General features: G+C 54.7%; 3 protein-coding genes across 6 annotated transcripts in view; 1 reads left to right on the top strand and 2 right to left on the bottom strand.

The window, feature by feature from the left end:
- Positions 1-364: 364 nt before the first annotated feature.
- LOC147063094 (F-box only protein 6-like) lies at positions 365-3,130 on the bottom strand. Of its 2 annotated transcripts, none has more exons than XM_085934069.1 (7): positions 2,953-3,130; positions 2,400-2,510; positions 1,691-1,937; positions 1,502-1,616; positions 1,332-1,427; positions 861-996; positions 365-783 (listed from the first exon to the last, which is right to left on the bottom strand). In XM_085934069.1, the coding sequence occupies exons 2-7, from the start codon at positions 2,463-2,465 to the stop codon at positions 637-639; spliced, it is 807 nt and encodes a 268-aa protein (XP_085790195.1). In that variant the 5' UTR covers positions 2,466-2,510; positions 2,953-3,130; the 3' UTR covers positions 365-636. The 2 variants fall into 2 exon arrangements, with proteins under 2 accessions (XP_085790195.1, XP_085790107.1); XM_085933981.1 differs by lacking the exon at positions 2,953-3,130 and adding an exon at positions 2,636-2,865.
- An 832-nt stretch (positions 3,131-3,962) lies between these two features.
- LOC147063093 (dnaJ homolog subfamily C member 11) lies at positions 3,963-11,083 on the bottom strand. Of its 3 annotated transcripts, XM_085933483.1 has the most exons (17): positions 10,725-11,083; positions 10,502-10,646; positions 7,413-7,542; positions 7,280-7,353; positions 7,020-7,121; positions 6,814-6,942; positions 6,601-6,723; positions 6,399-6,472; positions 6,129-6,318; positions 5,969-6,054; positions 5,730-5,846; positions 5,458-5,613; positions 5,308-5,377; positions 5,134-5,191; positions 4,719-4,861; positions 4,393-4,522; positions 3,963-4,309 (listed from the first exon to the last, which is right to left on the bottom strand). In XM_085933483.1, the coding sequence occupies exons 3-17, from the start codon at positions 7,498-7,500 to the stop codon at positions 4,284-4,286; spliced, it is 1,566 nt and encodes a 521-aa protein (XP_085789609.1). In that variant the 5' UTR covers positions 7,501-7,542; positions 10,502-10,646; positions 10,725-11,083; the 3' UTR covers positions 3,963-4,283. The 3 variants fall into 3 exon arrangements, with proteins under 3 accessions (XP_085789609.1, XP_085789519.1, XP_085789693.1); XM_085933393.1 differs by lacking the exons at positions 10,502-10,646; positions 10,725-11,083 and adding an exon at positions 8,757-8,925; XM_085933567.1 differs by lacking the exons at positions 10,502-10,646; positions 10,725-11,083 and adding an exon at positions 8,592-8,739.
- A 221-nt stretch (positions 11,084-11,304) lies between these two features.
- The window catches only part of LOC147063092 (calmodulin-binding transcription activator 1-like), a 68,002-nt gene continuing 67,222 nt past the window's right edge, over positions 11,305-12,084 (top strand). Inside the window, exon 1 of the mRNA XM_085919181.1 lies at positions 11,305-11,436. Within this exon, the coding sequence (XP_085775307.1) occupies positions 11,412-11,436 (25 nt within the window). The 5' untranslated portion in view covers positions 11,305-11,411. The remainder of the gene's footprint in view (positions 11,437-12,084) is intronic.

The following is a 12,084-nucleotide window of genomic DNA, read 5'->3' as shown; positions in this document are numbered from 1 at the left end:
CTCTTATCAGTGAGTCGGTAGGAATGCTTCATGCAAATGGTCTTGTTTGCTTTTTATTTCTCTTGGATGGACCCATTTTTGGTTGATGGTGTTCAGTTTGGCAGCGGCCCATCGAGCAGCGCCCATGTTCAAGACTGCGCTCAAAATTGGCCAAGCGACTTTGAGAACTTGCCTTGCCTCTCCTCTCCTTCTCAACCTGCTGGCAGTCGAGTCCAACCCTCGTGTGGAAGGACGTGCTCGCAGTGGAGCGAGCGAATGACCAAGGAAGCCGTCTGACCACGTAGTTGTTGCATCTTGCATCTCAAACCGAGCCAATCGCCCCTTTTTCGATTGACACGTCTCGGAACGCATTTCAAACCCAAACTGCAAATCCTCCCTTTTATTGACGAGCGAACGTTCAGACGGTACGCGTCGACAGAGAAATCCCGCCAGACAACCGGAGGCCGCTCGCAAACGCCCCGAGCGTCGGACACGTCCCGGTGCCGGAGCGAGGAGAGCCGCCTCAAAGACGGCGGTGACTTGGCGGGGGACGGCGCCGGGAGCGCACGCGGGCGGATGCAGAAGACCGGCCGAGGCCCGCGGACTCCAAAACAAAAGCTTTAGACGTCAACTTTCAACCAAGTGAAGCGCATCTAACTAGGTTTCCACGGCGGGACATATCTCCACGCAGCTGTCCGTAAGACGGATTCCGTACCACCCGGCCCAGAACTGGGTGTCCTTGCCGCCGTGGACGAAGCGGATGTATCTCACTCCTGGCCCGTAGTTGTGGAACACGTGTGTGATCTGAGGAGGGGATACGGTTAGGGCTTTTCCCTTGTTGCTCCGACTCAATTTTCCTCAAGGTGGCTCTGCCTTCATACCTGCTTCCATTTGCCATCGTTCCATTGCTGAAAATAAATCTCGTCGGGGGAAAAGCTCTCAATTGGCTTCTTCCTTTGATTTAGCAGCTCCACGTGGATCTTGTATTGACAGCCGCAGTCCCATCGAGGGGCATACCTATAATGCAAGGCGGGGTCAGCGGGACGAGGGTCAGCGGGCTGGCCCTCAAGTCCAGACCGCGGCAAGACTTTCAAAAACATGGATTTCAATACATTGGCGGGCGGCTAATGCGGCGGCGGCAGCACCACGCACTTCACATTGTGACGTCAGCGCTTTGGTGGAGGCCGGATCGGTTTGGCGGGGCTTGCGCGTGCTTTTCAAAACGCGACGCGTTTCTCCAAAAGCATCAGGCCGCTGCCGCGGATCCGCCTTGGCTTCCTTGTTTTTTATCGGCTGAGCATTTCGACCCCGTGCATCGGTGCCCCTTAGCTTGGGTCCGCGCGAGCGCTTACCAGTCGGCTATTCTGATGTGCGGCTGGATCCGGTCCATGAAGGATGCGGCGTAACCTTCCGACTCCAGATCAATCAGCTGGGACTTGCTGCACATGCTGGGGGACATCAAATGAAAAGCTCACGGCCAAGGCGGGTTGACTCGGGCCCGTCCCCTCCCCGTCGCCCTTACCCGTACGAAGTCACAAAGTTGTTCTTGACGCCTTGGTTGGGGTGCGCCACCAAGACACCGTCGACCTTCCAGTGGTCGCCGCCGTTCTCCGAGATCTGCCAACCTCTCATCTGATCTGGAAAGACCGTGGGCGGCGTGAGAAAAAGGTAGCTAGCGACGGCGGAAGGCGGGCCTGTCTGCATTCCCGACCTTCAGCCCGCGGGTTCTTGAGAAGATTTCGTTTCTTCTTGCACAAGAAGTAAAACAAGCGCCAGTCTCGGGGGACTCTGGACGCGTCGAGGAGCCGGTGGCCTTCCCGACGGCAGCGCTCTCTCCATAAGGACTGGCTGTCGGCGACGTCTTTCCATTGACGGCACACTAAGCGACAAATCAGGACCACTTGCTGAGGGGGGAGCTTCAAGAAGATCTCTTCCAGGACATCCAGAGGAACAGAGCCCTGATGAGTAAAGAGCAAAGCCAGGTGAAGCTCGCAGACAACCAAACAACCGCCCAAGAGCACTCGTGTCAAATGGAGGCGTGCCGGACACAGATGGGGATGACTTTGGTTCAAGCCAGGTGGCGCTAATGAGCTCAGACGGGCCCGGCTGGCTTGGCTCAGTCAGCCGAGACTGAGTCTATGTGCGAGGCACGGGCAGGGCAGGGCAGGGCAGCAATGTTGTCGGGATCCGCGTGGCGATCGCCGGACCCTCTGAGGGATCTGTCCCTCCGTCCGGCCCCGGCCATCACCGGCCCTACGCTTGTGGCTGTTTGCATGTGAAGGAGCCCCGCGGTGCTCTTGTTTGCCTCAAAGTGGGCTGGGCAGAAAGTCATTCCGTCGCCCGTGACTTGATCCTCCTCCGCGGCCTATTCCCAGTCACCGCGTCGGCAGGCACAAATGCAACGGTTGCTTTCGACGTACCTCGGGCACGGTAGAAACGGGAGACGGACTCTGAGGGACGGAATCGAAGCTCTGCGTTGCACCCATTCCGACTCCACTTCATGGACGGACCACACACGGCGTCTTCGAAATCTGAATGAGGTCGAACCGGCCGGAGATGTCAACTTCTGCAATAAACTCGACGCGGAAGTTCAAGGCGAAGTAAACGCTCAAGTCGATTCGATTCCATTCGATGAGGCAGCGACGTTGTGGCTTACCGGATGCGATCGAGTGTCGCGCTTCACTCAGAAAAGAAACGTCGAGCATCGAAACGAAAGCATCAAGTCATTCTTGCTTTCGGTACCAACAAGGCGAGGCCAGTCGTGGCGTGGCTGCAGTCGGTGTCAACTGCAAACCAACGACGCGACGCGAACGCCTCGATGATGAACTCCCGATTGGCTTCTCGCGGTTGAAGCCAGAAGGCAGCCATCTTACGTTGCCACCGGTGCACGGTTTGCATTGATCCAAGTGTGTTGCCACCGGTGCACGGTTTGCATTGATCCAAGTGCATACTTGGAGGTGAGTCGTCACTTACGGAGGTTTTGCTGCGGATTTTCCCTGATGCTTTCATTTCATCTTTTGATGGGACAACATGATGTCGACTTGGAGAGTTACCTTCAATGACAAACATTTACAAATCTTATTCTTAGCGACGAAATGCGCATGTAGCGCTTCTGCCGTAATTTTTGCCGTGACGAGTGCAGACAAACGACGTCACGTGAGGCAACGCAACACTGTGCCGGTGGCTTCACATCGCGTGCGTCATCAAGTGGGCGTGTCCTCCGACAATCCAAGTGGGGAAACAACGCGTTTGACTTCTTCACAAGAAATACGGACTTGTGCTCAATACACTGAATAATAACAATTTACTTGATGGGGGGGGGGGAATTAAGATAAATAAATATATATATTTTTTTATGGCTATTTTGTCCCCGAAGCAGATTTCGGATTGTATTTGTAGGGTGCTTGATTGGAAAGGGCTCGAATGTAAACAGATTTAGGCGCTATCAGCGAGCGGGTGTGGCACTGACAAAGGTGTTTCCATTTGAAAAGCGAATTGCAACGCTCATTTGGGACTCGGACGGGGTTTTACCAACCCCGTGGTTGTCATACTATTTAAAAAGCTCTTTCAGCCAGAAGCTTGTGAGGAAGGCTACAGGAAGTAGCTGAAAGATGCAAATGGCTAGGTCATTTTGCACATTTGTAAAGAACAAACAAACGCATCAAGTGCAGCAAATCAAGAGTCCAGTTGCCTCAGCGGTTCAACCTTTCCAAGACCAATCAGGTGAAACTGAAGAGAATAATGGTTTTGGGCCAGCACTGCTTTGGGATCAACATCATGACAGCAATGCCAGGTACTCATGCTCTAGTCTAGGCTAATTATGCGCAAATTGGGAGATTTGGACAGAAGAACTTGTCTTGAGCCCAAGAGGGAACGGCTTGGGAAAAGACAACAAGTGTCCTTGTTGGTTCTTTTGAGCCAGCTCAATATCAACAGCAAAAGTCAAAAAGAAGAAAAAAAAAACAACAACAACACAATTAACCTAGACTGAGAGAGTTTTTTAATATTCTGGTACACAAACGGCTGCAATTGTCTTTTAAATCACGCAGGCACTGCAAGGTCAAACAAAACGTTGACCATCCTTAAGTGGAGTAAATGTACGCCCAAAGATGCCAAGAAGACGTCATTATCAGTGTCACATTTCAAGCAGAGCCCAACCGTGTCTGGGGATACCGTTTGTCAAGCTTCATTTGCCATCGGCCGCCGTGTTTTACTGAGCGAGCCAGCGACGCCTTATGGAGTGACCGAGACTTGGCCTCTCTTGGCTCCAAAAGGAAAGATGAGCGGCACAGGAACAACTTCCCCTATGTGTCCGTATCGATCCTGTGAGCTGCAAAGAGAATCAAGCACAGACGCAGCCTGAAAGCATTTTTCCCAAAAGAGAACTCCGCTCGGTCTGTGGAGATGACTCACATTGCTTTGGTATCCTGAGTGCTTCGGAGTCTCCGGACAGGACTTGATGCATGACGCCGCGGAACTGGTACAGCACCTTGAGGCTCTTTTCCTCCCCCACGCACGGGTCATAGAAACCGGGCAGGCCGGACTAAGAGACAGAGCAGAGGGACAAGCAAGCGCAAAGGCGGAATCACGTCATCTTCACGCGCCGACTCAACAAATGGGACGGTCGACGGAATAATCCGTTCAAATATTCCCCCCCGGTCCTAAGAGCGAGGCCGGCAAAAAAAAAAAGGCTCGGAAATTTGACGGCGGCATTTGCCATCCGGTCGGCATCGGGATACCTTGGCGGCTTCGGTGAGGATGAGTTTGGAGTCCTTCACCAGACACTGCAGCGGCACGCTCACGTCGATCACCTTGGCCCGCTCGTGTCTCCGGCTGTTGTCCGTCACGAACTTGCCGTACCAGGCGTTGAGGATGATCAGACCTGGTGGGGCGGCACGGCACGGCACAGCAGCACGTAAGCGGGAAGACGGCCCGATGACCTCTGGGACGAGCGCAACACCGGAGCGACGGGAAGAGGAGATCCCGAAAAATGCCGGAAAATGCTAAGTATTTGGCAAGGCCTCCGAGCGGCCACTTTTGACGACCAAACACAATGAAATGTTTGGAATTTGCAGAGCGTCTCCAAAGAACAACGGCGCTCGCTGGCCTTTCAAAGGTGGCCCGCCGGCCGGCCGGCCGTCCATCCGTCCGTACCCATTCGAGACTCCTCGGCTTCGATAATCCTCCGCACGGACTCCCGCATGAGCAAGACCTGCACGGATGACAAAGGCAAGCGGACGGTCAGCCGAGAGGGGGGACGTCAGCCAGACGTGTGGGTTCGCATCTCGTCGCGGCATCGGCCTGGCTTTGAAATGAAGCGGCGCTCACCGCCGCCTCCGCCTCCTGCTTCTTCTTGGCCGTATTGGAAGCCGAGCTTTGCCGCTGCTTCTCCAAGTCCCTGTCGGAAGACGGAGGGGACGGAGCTTCAACCGAACGTCATCATTGAGCCCGGTAGGTCTACGGCCTCCAATTTCGCACCGTTCCTTCTGGGCCCGCACGTACGGCCGGATGACGAGCTGCCGCACGGCCAGGTAGACCACCAGCGGTCCCACCGTGGCGTAAAACACGGCGCTGGGCAGGAGTTGGTCGGTCAGGTGAACGGGAAAGAGGTACGTCTGGCTGGCTCGGTTTAGTCTGCGCACAGACGCCGGCTCGGATGATCTGCTATTTGCGGATGGCGCCCTGCCTGCCTCGACGGCAGGTTGCGGCCGAGCCAGGCTTGTCCGAGCGAGCGAGCGAGCGCCACTCACTTGACCTTGAGCGAGACGCCCTGAGGCACCCCGACGCTGACCACGGCCCCCAGAACGCTGTGTCGGCTGATTTTCCTCTCGGCGCCGTACTCCAGCACAGTCCCAAAGAAGCCGGACCTGTAGCGCGCGCGCACGCACGCACGCACGCACACACACACACACGCACACACACACAAGCGCAGCGGCTGCAGCAAAAAGCGTGGAGTGGGGAAAAACCAGGTTCCCATCTGGCTACCGACTTGATTGAGCCCTTAATTCTGGTCTGGTCTTCGTCCTGGAACTTGTACTGGTAGCTCATCATCATAAAAGTGTGCGGAATCCCCAGCTGCAAAGAGGGAGCAAAAGCGGCGGCGAGTGACGAGCAAGCGGCGAGCGAGCGAGCGAGACCGGGCGGCACACCTGCAGGGCCAAGGTGAAATGGCTGCTCTTGGTGTCCCGGACTACGCTGGTGTTCATGGACGAGTGGATGCCCCAACGCCACTGCAGGTAACCCATGGTGTTCTTGTCCAGGTGGCGGGCCAGCACGGTGGTGAGGCCGGGACGCACGCCTCGCGAGGAAAACTGCAGTCCGCACTGCGCCGTCACGTAGCTCGGGGGGAAAAAAGAGCAGGAAAGACAACACTGGCACCTTCGTCCGCTCCGCTCATCCTGGGAACGCCAAAGTCTTACAAGCGTGGCGTCAAATTGCGGAAGACTTTCATCCCAAAGAGAGGTCCGTGGGTGTCCCCGGCGCCCAGCTCCATCTGCGGGCACAAACAAAGCGCTGTCCGCGGCTCCCAAACAACGTGGATACAAAGCAAATCCGACATTGCGGCTCTTCACCGACGGGGTCGACAGAAAAGCGCCGGGCGCTTTCGTTTGGGCGACATACCTCTCCCCAACCTTGAGCCGAGGTAACTCTCCTCAAGGCCAAGTTAATTGTCCCGCCTCCATTTCCATTGTGCGTAGACAAAGAACCGGACAAGATGGCCGTGTCGTTGGCAGTGAGAGGGGCCTGGGGAAGAGAGCATGCGTGCGCACAGTTCACAACGGCTGCCACGCACGCTTGCTCGCTCGCTCGCACGCACGCACAAAAGAGACGGACCTCGATGGATTGGGAGATGTGCATCTTGTTGATTTCCAGGTGCGGGACGCCGCCTCCACCCATGTCCTCGTAGTCCTCCTCGTAGCGATCAAAGAGGTCCGTGGCATCGACGCCCACGCTAATTGTTCCCTTTGAAGCGAGGGGGGGGCGTGAGTGCAGCGGGCCAGCCGTCAGGTCGGCCAGCCCTCTCCGGCGAGCCATCGCACCTTCGGGTTGGTCCTTTGCTGTAGTCTCCTCTCCTCTCGCTCCTTCTGAAGACGCTCGTACTCCTCTCGAATCTCCGCAGGGGTTCTTTTCCTCTCGATCACCTGGAGGAACAACACACTGTGCCACCGTCCGTACAAGGAGCGCTTTCATCACAAAAGACTGCTCATCTGTGACAGAGCTTTGGCCACACGTGGCCATCTCAACACAGGTCAAGACTGCGCGAGTCACCCGAAGATAAAGCGTCACTCGACCGACTGACCTCCCATCCGTCGACGTCAAGTCCGCGCTTGCCGTAGATGTCGTAGATAGCTCGTGCCTGCGGATCACTCAGCACTAGAGAAACACAAAGCAAACGTCGCTCTGGCTCCGGATTTGGGTCATCGGCGAGTTACCTTCGTAAGCTTGGTGCACCAGGTTAAAAAGACACTCTGCTTGGCGCTTGAGTTCGGGATCCCGATGTTTGTCTGGGTGGTATAACATGCACAAGCGTCTGTACGCCGCCTTCAGCTGCTCCTGCGTTGCCTGAAGCACAACGTTCACCAAATGCACAACTATTGACTTGGGGGAAATGTCAAATCATACAAAGTACAAAAGGCTAGGGGATGATTGTAGTCAAACAACTGGCCGGCAGAGAGCGTCAAATGCTCGGTCCACACCGCGCATCCATTCCCATTTTGGGGCCCCCTCCGTGCAGTGTCGAGCGCAATCTTGCAATTATTTCAAAACCAACAATGTGGCAAGCCATTGGCCGTGTATCTGATGCCTCTGCAAGAGAAGCACTCATCCATCCACCAAAAGCGGGAAAGAGCGCTCGGGAGACCGACGACGACCGACCGACCGACCGACCGACCGACCGGCCGTGAAGCTTTCGTTGCTTGTACAGCGACAGCTTTACTCATAAACAACCATGGCTGCGTACAAAGTGCCGCCGCGCGTTGAGTCACAATCAGAAGTGTGACAACAAAAGAGCGGCAAGGACCGGACGCCAGGGCACCGCCCGGCAGGGGTGAGCATTAACGCTGTCTAATTGGTCAACTCTTTTAAATGGTGATTACGGCTCTTAGGAATGACAGTGAATTCCGAAGAAGCTGTTCGAGGACTTTGGAAATAGGAGCATTTTCTCCAGTCGCCCCAATAATATTGTGACTCTTTACAGTCTACCGACGAGGGTTCGTCTAGCGCGCTCGCTGCTCGCAACGTGGCACGCTGCATTAAAAAGGAGACACCTGTGAGGGAGCACGCGATCCTATTGACATCAAGCATGTCTAAGCTGATCAACTGGAAGTAAATCCGGGTGTAGTCGAGGGCCACAGCAATAGCCAACTCGCACTGCACTGAGCGCGCTGCAAACACCAAGAGGTCAACACGGAGGCGAGGCGACCGGACGGAAGGAAGGAAGGAAGGAAGGAAGGAAGGAAGGAAGGAAGGAAGGAAGGGCCCGCACAAGGGCAAAAGCGTGCGTGCGTGCGTAAGTGCGTGCACGAGCACTAGCCGGTTCGGTTCGTTGACCGCTTGGTGGCTGCCTGTCAGCCATCAACTTGTTTCGCGCTCTGGAAAAAAAGTTTACATACCGAAATCAATGTCGAGGGTCACAAGTTAGCCATTTGGCTAACTTGTTGAACATCGTGACAAGCGCAACCGGAAGGCAACACGGGCGCATGACGGCCAGACTCGATGGCACTCGCCAGAGCACCTTCGCACTTATTAGTTCTTTTCGAGAAAATTGCAAAATGTACCTCTCGTCGGACGTTAAGCAGGGAATAGTAATCATCACTGGAGATCTCATCGTCGTCTAAGGCAGTCGCCATGTTTCCTGCCAGTCATTTCTTCTTCGTTACGTCATCAGTTACACAAGAATAGCTGTCGCACTCGGGCGCCATCTCGCGTGGCGGGTGTACAGTACAACACAAGCACTTTGGGACAGGTACACCGGTCATCGTTCGTTCTTTAAAACACTGGCTGGACAAGCGGGGGGGGGGGGGGGGGGGGGGGGGGGGGGGGGGCAGGTTTTAACCCCACCAAAGCCCTGGCCACGTCCGGTGCGATGCCACTGTTTTACACATACAGTTTTGGACTGCCGAAACAGTTCATTTCCCAGCGCAAGTGAATGCGTCTTTACGCGTCACAGGCGTGCGTGCTGCACTCTGGCTGATCATTGGATGAGTTGATTTCAGGCTGCAAAAAAGCAGCGGCAGCGCCGGCGCCAGCGCCAGCGAAGAGCCTTTTTTCATCCTGCTGGTATGCACGGCTTCAATTGCTCAATTCAAATTAACCGAGCGAGTCAAGAAGGCGCTGCTGGACTTTTTTCTGTGGTGTGTCTGTCTTGGTCAGCTGACCGACTTCCGTCCAAGGAGACCTGACAAGTGGAACAGCCGTGAAAAAAAAACCCGACTTGAAAGCAGTCGAGTTGCCGCAAAACAAGTTCCGATAAGTTATCAACAGACAAGTTCGCAGCAATTCACTTCACTTTTAGCAATATTTCGTCATGGCGTTAGAATACTAGAAGGTTGAGAGTTTTGTTGGTAAATACATCGAAGGTAAACGAAGTTCTACCACATTTTCTACTTTCTATATATGGGTTAACCGGACTTTTTGAAATAGTTAATGAAGAGGAAAGGTGATATCACATCTGTTTCTAAACGGGGTGCAGAGCAGAAGCAAAAAGATGCCGGCCCTGCATGGCAGCTGACAAGCTGGGATAGTAATCCACTTGCAAGAGCTGGACAAGGAAGTCGTGGAGATGGACAAACACCAGATGCAGTAAATTCAGATGGTCCGATTTTTTTTTTAATACCATAGGCTGTGGATTTTTTTTCATGCCAAAATGCTACAAAACGTAATAATTCCGCTTCAGAACAGCGCGTACGTTTGCATGATAAACAATGCACTTTTGTCTTTTCTGGACATAGTACCGTTTTACGGTTAGTTTTTTTTCAACCGCAAAGGCCCGCTTTGGTTCACGCTCCTCTGTGCAAGGCAGCAGGGAGCTGTCCGTTCAGCACCGCGTTTCAGCACTGCTGCGCCAGCCAGCCAGCCAGCGAGTAGCATCGCGTATCAGGCTCAAGCATCTGCTATTAGATCGCTCGTAGTTGGTCAAAGAAAGGCGGAATCCTAATATGAAATGCGAGAGAGAAAAAAAAATCCAACCAGGCCCAAGATCTCCCTCCAAGCAGGAGAGCACAACATTCGTCCTGTAAAAGTTCGTCCTGCATCAGTGGGATTCCAGGAGCTTGAAATACGGTGACGTCATTGCTAGAAATGAAGTGTCATATCAGCAAAACCGTAGCAGCACAAACAAAAGTTTATGCAGCACAAACGAACGGTACGATGTTTGGTTCATTTCGCAGTAAATGGGGGGCCGGGTGACGTCATTGCTAGAAATTAAATGTGTAATAGCTCCGAAACCGCAGCAGCACCAAGAAAAGTTTTTTGGAGAGTCAGCATTAGCTTTTCCTGCTCACCGTGCCCATCGATCACTTGCCTGTTTTGGAAGTCACGCTGGAGTTCTGTGAGCAATTGTTGAGCTGAAATTACGTTTTGACAAACATTTGGGACTTGACGTGCGGAGCTCAGAGGTTTTCGTGTGTCCGGGACGCCATGTTGCCCCTCTTCCCTTCCGGTGATATCTGAACAAACAATGCATATTCAGGGAATGATCAGTCGGCCTACAACCAGTACCAGCGGCCTGCGCGCCCAAAACGCACTTAGCGTTAGGCCTCGCACGACGTCGTCATTATCATTCTGTCACGTGCAGTAATTTGTGTAGACTGGTAGCTGTCTCGTCTCGTCTCTGGTCGTCATTTCCTCGTGTGTCAGTTTTGTCATGGTTTCCGTTCACGTCTCTGTGCACTCGCCCCTCCCCTCCCCTCCTGTGTCTACCCGTACTCAGTGGAATCGCCGTCACCTGCCTCTCGTTACCTGGGTTGTATTTGTTTGTGAGATTAGCAATTGAGACAATATATGTGGGGAAATGCGACACTTGTCGACGGGCACGGGCGGCACTAACTCAGAGAGCTCAAATTTACCCCCAAAATTTAGGTAGTGATCGGACTCAACAGTCGTTCGTGTATGGACCTGCGGCCCGAGTCTAACACCGAGGTCTCAATGCCAAGTCATATTGTAATGCGCACGCGCGCGCGCGCACGCACGCGAGCAACACGCACGTGCACGCGCGCAGACACAAGCACATACACACACAAAAAGCGAGGACGGGGAGGGGGGAGATGTGTGCGTATTTGTCAGTCAGCTGCTGGCAGCCAATAGTAAGTTGGCCTGGTTCGAACGGACTGGCCGCCGCTCCTCCGCGTGCTGTTCTCATCGTGCACGCGCGTGTTACCCACGGTCGCGAGGCGAAGGAGGAGGAGTAGAAGGATGTTGCGCGCGAAGAGGAAATGGCTGCCGAAATCAAGCCGGAAGGTAGGAGAAATAGAACCGCATGCATTCACTTGCGACGTGAGCGTGTCTGATTTTGCTTGATGTCGGCGAATAGTATGAAGAGGCGAGCAGAGCAGGCGACGCGCGCGACCGGAGACGTATGTGCCCCCCCCCCCCCTCAAAGAGCAAATTTAAAAAAGCAAAAACCCGAAGAGACCAGCCAGCAAACAAAAAGCCCATCTCCGTTGCCTGCCGTTTTCCGACGGCTCCAAGGTGGAGATGGTGGCCGGCTAATATTAGCTCGCTTTTGTCGTTGCCTCGCTCGGTCCCACCGCCGAGCACGGAAGGACGAGTGCGGGTAGTGAGTGGTGCGGTCTGGCGGCGCGGTGCGGCGCGGCGCGGTGCGGCGCGGCGCGGCACGGCGTGTCGAGTCGTGTCGACCGCGGACGTGGGCTCCGAGCCAAGTTCATGACAGCGTGTCTGTCAGGTGGCGGGCGTCGTGCAACTTCACCGGTGGCCGCCTCGCGTCACTCGAGTTTTTATGCGGGGAACGAAAGCAAGCTCGAGGACATACGTGTCCCGCTCCAAACGAGCGAGCGAGCGAGCGACGTGCGTCTTTGACATCCAGCGCGCGCTGGCCGTGTCAACCCCAGTTCAGGCGAATTGGGTCCTGGTGCCAGTTTGCCTCCG

The sequence above is a fragment of the Syngnathus leptorhynchus genome, chromosome 1 (genome assembly GCF_054491065.1).
Source record: "Syngnathus leptorhynchus isolate UIUO chromosome 1, UIUO_Slep, whole genome shotgun sequence".
Taxonomy (NCBI): Eukaryota; Metazoa; Chordata; class Actinopteri; order Syngnathiformes; family Syngnathidae; genus Syngnathus; species Syngnathus leptorhynchus.
This window is presented reverse-complemented; position numbering and strand designations above follow the sequence as displayed.

What these genes read in the sequence shown, in the direction of transcription:
- LOC147063094 (XM_085934069.1), bottom strand. Translation starts at nt 2,465, where the DNA reads ATGGGTGCAACGCAGAGCTTCGATTCCGTCCCTCAGAGTCCGTCTCCC. An exon ending in CCGTTTCTACCGTGCCCGAG is followed by an intron (nt 1,938 to 2,399) that starts GTACGTCGAAAG and finishes TTTACTCATCAG; the next exon opens with GGCTCTGTTCCTCTGGATGT. An exon ending in AACTTTGTGACTTCGTACGG is followed by an intron (nt 1,428 to 1,501) that starts GTAAGGGCGACG and finishes GATGTCCCCCAG; the next exon opens with CATGTGCAGCAAGTCCCAGC.
- LOC147063093 (XM_085933393.1), bottom strand. Translation starts at nt 8,828, where the DNA reads ATGGCGACTGCCTTAGACGACGATGAGATCTCCAGTGATGATTACTAT. An exon ending in TTGACGTCGACGGATGGGAG is followed by an intron (nt 7,122 to 7,279) that starts GTCAGTCGGTCG and finishes TTGTTCCTCCAG; the next exon opens with GTGATCGAGAGGAAAAGAAC. An exon ending in CGCAATTTGACGCCACGCTT is followed by an intron (nt 6,319 to 6,398) that starts GTAAGACTTTGG and finishes TTTCCCCCCGAG; the next exon opens with CTACGTGACGGCGCAGTGCG.